The sequence below is a fragment of the Corvus brachyrhynchos genome, unplaced genomic scaffold (genome assembly GCF_000691975.1).
Source record: "Corvus brachyrhynchos isolate BGI_N302 unplaced genomic scaffold, ASM69197v1 scaffold305, whole genome shotgun sequence".
Lineage (NCBI taxonomy): Eukaryota > Metazoa > Chordata > Aves > Passeriformes > Corvidae > Corvus > Corvus brachyrhynchos.
Window position 1 is genome coordinate 488,525 of NW_008239284.1, and position 5,261 is coordinate 493,785.

Genomic DNA, 5,261 nt, shown 5'->3' on the forward strand with positions numbered 1-5,261 from the left:
AGGAACTGTTCCAGTCACGGGACCAAGGGTCCTTCTGCCCGCGCAGGGAACACAAACCAACCCATGGGAACGAGGCTGAGCAGGGGCAGGGAAGCCCCGTGTCTGTGCCCTCAGGGCCCCTCTCCCAGGGCTACACGGCGGGGGAGGGCCCCCAACACCAGGAGAGCTCCCTTCCCACAGCCCCTTCCATCGCATCCACCAGCAGCATGGTGGTGGGAACTGAGCCCTCATGGAAATGGAATTCTTAATGGTGAATCACAGAATTACTACTAGGTCTGCTAGAGAAGAAAACATTGCTACAGAAGACGTTTCAGCCATGAGATAGTGATAATGATTGATTTGTGTGTAAGTTTTGTTATCTCTGAAATCAGTTTTGCCCAACTCCACGGTTTTCTTTATCCAGCAGCAAGTGGCCACTGGAGCTGTGTAACTGTGAGAGTTGTGTGATAGCTTTAGAGGCCTCAGGATGATCCCTTGCCCCTCTCCTGCAGTGCCCCTACTCTGTGTAACTGCACCTTCACACTGCGGCCATAAATGTGTTGTGCTACATGGAATCACAGAATGGTTTGGGTTGGAAGGGACCTTCAGGATCACACAGAGCAGCTCTGTATCCTCTCCATGCAAAAGCTGCATCACACAGTTTCTCAGCACTAAGGAAAAGCAAAATGGATGAAGAATGACCCTCGTGGGGCTCAGGGAAAGGAGCCTGTGGGGGGTGAACGTGATTCTGCTGGGGGAGGTTGTCAGTGGCTGGGGAGGGGGGGGGGGTGAACAGCCTGGGGGGGCTTGTGGGGAGGAGTCACTGACATCCCTGTTAATGGGAAGGGCCGTGCTGTGACTGCTGCTGGGGGTCCTGCAGCACCCCAGGGTGCCCGGGGTAGGTGGGGTGGAGCTGCCTGGGCTGCAGCTCATGGCCTGGCATGGGATGGGTCAGTCCTGCAGTGGCTGCCTGGATCCCAGCCCCCTCCTCGCGTGTGCCAACGTGAGCAGCTCACCAGGACCCTGCTGGTTTGTTCTGGTGTTTCAGAGTCTCCTTCCCTGGCAGCAGAGCCCACCATGCAGGCAGACTCCGTTCTCCACAGTGGCTACTTCCACCCTGTGCTGCGCTCCTGGCAGTGCACGGCCACCACCTTTGACGCCTCCAACCTCATCTACCCCATTTTTGTCACGTGAGTGAGCCCCAGCTCTCGGGGCAGGGATGGACCTGGCTCAGGGTGCCTGGCTGGGGCCATCCCTGCGGCCCCCTGAGCTCTTAGATAGGTTCGGAGTCCCTGTGCACACGTGTGGGAGAAGGCCTTCCTTCTCACACCGAGTCCTCATGTCTGTCCCATCCACCTCCCACAGTGACAGCCCTGATGCCGTGGAGCCAATTCCCAGCCTTCCTGGACAAGCCAGGTATGAATCCAGCCCCCCAGTCGCTGCTGTGCCCCGTGAGGAGGGTTGATTTATGCCCTGAGCATGAGCCATGGGCGAGGCTTCCAACCCTCTGGTTCCTGCTTTGGAGATCTCCCAGCATCAGGCAAAGTGGGAATGTTCATCCACTGAGGGAGTGGAGGGAATCATGCAGGGAATGCTGGAAAAGTATCAGCACAGGGAGGGACAGCACCAGGGTCTGGCTCTGTCCCAGAGCACTCCCAGGCTGTGTGGGCTGGGCACACAGGGAGGCTGGAAGTGAACAGGAGCAGCCAGAAAACCTCTGCAAGGACGTGGGATCTGCTCCTGCACTGGATCCCACTGCGCTGGCAGCTCCTGTCTGCTTCTGCTGCCACATTAGCAGGGCTTTGGGCAGGGGTGCTCTGATGGGAAAGGGGGCTGGATCTGCAACAGGGACACCAAGATAAGGGATCCAAGGGCAGGCTATGCCCATCCTCCCAGAGCAGTGTCCCTGCCGGGCAGACAGCACTCCTGGAGCTCAGATAAGGCCTCAGATTGTTCCTCCCAGTGTTCAGGCAACACCCCCCTGTACCTCCAGCCACTGCCTGGTGCTGCTGGATTGCTCCCAGAGCAGCATCCCAGTCCCAGGCCAGCTCTCCCCAGGGAGCAGGTCTGGGTGCCTGGCAGCTGCTTCCCTTTGCCCTGCTCAGGTATGGGGTGAACAAGCTGGAGGGGATGCTGCGGCCCCTCGTCGAAGACGGCCTCAAGTGTGTGCTCATCTTTGGGGTGCCCAGCAAGGTCCACAAGGTCAGTGCATGTGTGTGGGGATGCTGGGGTAGCCACAGGGCTGTCAGAGCAGTGTGGGGCTGGGCAGCAGGGGTCTCCTGATCAAACAGGAGTGGTTTGGGGTCTCTGGCTGTGCTTACAGCCCACTTAGAATAGAACAGCAGATGGGGATGGGACATTGCAATGGCACCCAGAAAGCCCCCAGAGCTCTGCAGGTGACCCCAAAACCTGCCCTCGCTGCCCAGAGGCAGCTTCTCCAGTGCCCTTTTCCCTCACTGGGGTCACACCATCCGGCCTTATAGGGTCCCACAGTTCAGGAAGTGCTTCCTGGGCAGAGCTGCTGCCACAGAGGAGCCGGTGGGAAGTGTCAGCTGTGCACACTGAGATGTTTCTGTCCTCACAGGATGAGAGAGGCTCTGCTGCTGATGCCGAGGGCACTCCTGCCATCCAGGCCATCAGGAAGATCCGCTCCACCTTCCCGGAGCTGCTGATTGCCTGCGATGTCTGCCTGTGCCCTTACACCTCGCACGGGCACTGCGGTGAGCACCGACTGCGGGGCTGGGCTGCACTTCGGGCCCTTTCCTGCCTCTGGGAGCCTCTGGGATTTGTCATTTTCTGCTGAGGGTCTGGCCAGCTCCTGCTCCAAGACCTGGCTTCCCTGTACTGGTGTAGTTGAGCTTGGGTGACCTCTCCTGGGTTTTGACCACAGGGAGGGAGGCACAGCTGGTTCAGACCCTCCCTCAGGCCACCTGAGTCTGAGCACCCATCCGTGTCGCCCATCTCTGCCTTCCCTTCCATGGAGCACCCACATGTTGTGCCCAGTCCCTGGAGGGCTCCTGGTCCTCATCCACCTCCCTTAACACATCGAGTTGCCCACTGCTGCTCTGAGCTTGTCCCCAGAGCCACACAGCCCTGGCGACTGAGGCACCAGCTGTGCCTCCCCTGTGTAACCCCGGGTTTGTCTCCCAGGCATCCTGCGTGAAGATGGCACCATCCAGAACGAGCTCAGCTGCCAGCGGCTGGTAGAGGTGGCGCTGGCTTATGCCAAAGCAGGTGGGGAGCCCCGGGCAGTGACACCCCAGTTCGGCTCTCACAGAGCTGCCCCTCTTTGGCTTTGGGCAGACCCAAAAGCAAACTGGGCCTGGCTCCAACAGGGAGTGCTCCCCTGCCCTCCCCGCGCTGTTCTGGCAGCGCCAAAGCCTCGGGTGCTTCCCAACATCCCCGTCCTGTCCGTCCCTGCAGGCTGCCACATCGTGGCCCCCTCGGACATGATGGACGGGCGCATCGCGGCCATGAAGCAGGCGCTGATCTCCAACGACCTGGGCAACAAGGTGAGCCAGGGACCTGCATGTGCCACAGGCAGGAGCCACACCCACGGGAGGCTGCAGCACCGTGGGGCAGGGCGAGTGGCAGGAGGGGCAAACCCCCACCTTGGTGCCACGGGCACTTCCCTGCCCCAGCGCACGCAGGAGGGGAATGTCCTTGGCTGGGTCCAGGCATGGTGAGGTGCCAGGCCTCTGGCAGGGGGAGGCTAAAGCAGCTGTGGGAGGGAATCTCTGCTGTCCTGAGCTCTCCCAGCCCACACGGCCCCTGTCTGCCCTGCAGGTCTCAGTGATGAGCTACAGCGCCAAGTTCGCTTCGTGCTTGTACGGCCCCTTCAGGTGGGTCTGTCCCTCAGCCAGGTGTGCCCAGCTGGGGCCAGGCTGGCTGGGAGGGTGTTACCAGGGAGTTACTTGGGAAAGGGGCTTGCCCAGAGCCTGGGCCATACCTGGGGCCACACTGCTCACTTTGCAGCACCCTTCTCCTACTTCTCCATGCAAAAAGGAGACAAATGTACCTCAGGATCAGAGAGAGCAGCTCTGTACCCTCTCCATGCAAAAGCTGCATCATGCAGTTTCTCAGCACTAAGGGGAGGGGGCTGGCTGGTGGGAAGGTCACTGAAGGGTGATCTTCCATCCTACCCTTCACCTGCTCCTCTGGGGTGCTGGTGGCAAGGCAGGCAGGGAGAGAGCTGCCTGCAGCTTTCAGGAGCGGTCAGGAGTCACAGGAATCAGTGTTGCCCCACAGGGGCAGTCAGCTGTTAGACCTTGTCCCAAGAACAGCCTAACGCCAGTGGGGTATCCCCGAGGAACCAACCTTGGAAAAGAGTCTGACACAATTTTACCCAGACTCTGGGCATGGGGAGGGCAGTGGGTGTTGAAACAGCTCCCAGGGCCAGCCTGGGCCTGTAGGACCTCCCAGAGCAATCCCTGGGTGCTGAATCGGGTCGGGAGTGCCCCCTTTCTCTGGCTCAATGACTCAGATGCTTGTCCTGGCCTGTCCTCGTGTTTCTGAAGTTGCACGAGGTGGGAGGCAGGGGTTCCTCACCCACCCCCTGCCCTCTGTTCCTGTGCAGGGACGCGGCGTTGTCCAAACCCGCCTTTGGGGACCGGCGCTGTTACCAGCTGCCCCCGGGCGCCCGGGGCCTGGCCATGCGCGCCGTGGTGAGTGCGGGGTGTGGGGTTATGGCTGTGGGGTGGGACACCCTCACTGGGGCTGGGTGATCACACCCAGCAGGGCTTGGGGAGAGCAAGAGGGTGGGAGGTAAATGGTCAAGGATCTTCCCCTTCCATGAGTTAAAGAAACACAAGGTCCTCCAGCCTGGCAGAGCTGGTTCCAGTGTGTGCCCGAGGACTGGGCACTGGGAGCTGTGTGGTTGCTGTCCCTGTGCCCTGCTGTGGCTTGGGGTGTCAGGTCCAGGGACACGCAGCCATCAGCTCTCCCCGGGCACCACGTGTGTGGCGAGGGAGCACCAGCCCCCTTCCCCATGAGGGGCTCACAGCCTCCTGCTTTCCCTCCTGAGAAAACAACCACCGGCTCCACACTGCTGCGGAAAAACAACCCGTTCTTGTCCCCGCGCTGCCATGGCAGGACCGGGACGTGCGGGAGGGTGCGGACATGCTGATGGTGAAGCCGGGGATGCTCTATCTGGACGTCGTGAGGGACGTCAAGGCTCGGGTGAGCTCCTGGCTGGCAGGGAGGGCTCTGGGGAGGGGCTGTGGGCTCTGTGTGCCGGGACGGGCGCTGGAGCATCGCGGCGGGGTGCGGGGTTGCTGTCCCCG

At 61.0% G+C, this 5,261-nt stretch overlaps 1 protein-coding gene across 1 annotated transcript in view; it reads left to right on the forward strand.

Moving 5' to 3' along the window:
* The window catches only part of ALAD (aminolevulinate dehydratase), a gene marked incomplete at its 3' end in the record, with an annotated part of 9,612 nt that extends 4,356 nt beyond the window's left edge, over positions 1-5,256 (forward strand). The window contains exons 2-10 of the mRNA XM_017740277.1: positions 1,028-1,169; positions 1,345-1,395; positions 2,085-2,181; positions 2,564-2,699; positions 3,130-3,213; positions 3,403-3,491; positions 3,766-3,821; positions 4,556-4,643; positions 5,071-5,256. Of these exons, the coding sequence (XP_017595766.1) occupies positions 1,057-1,169; positions 1,345-1,395; positions 2,085-2,181; positions 2,564-2,699; positions 3,130-3,213; positions 3,403-3,491; positions 3,766-3,821; positions 4,556-4,643; positions 5,071-5,256 (900 nt within the window). The remainder of the gene's footprint in view (positions 1-1,027; positions 1,170-1,344; positions 1,396-2,084; positions 2,182-2,563; positions 2,700-3,129; positions 3,214-3,402; positions 3,492-3,765; positions 3,822-4,555; positions 4,644-5,070) is intronic.
* Between the last annotated feature and the right edge of the window lie 5 nt (positions 5,257-5,261).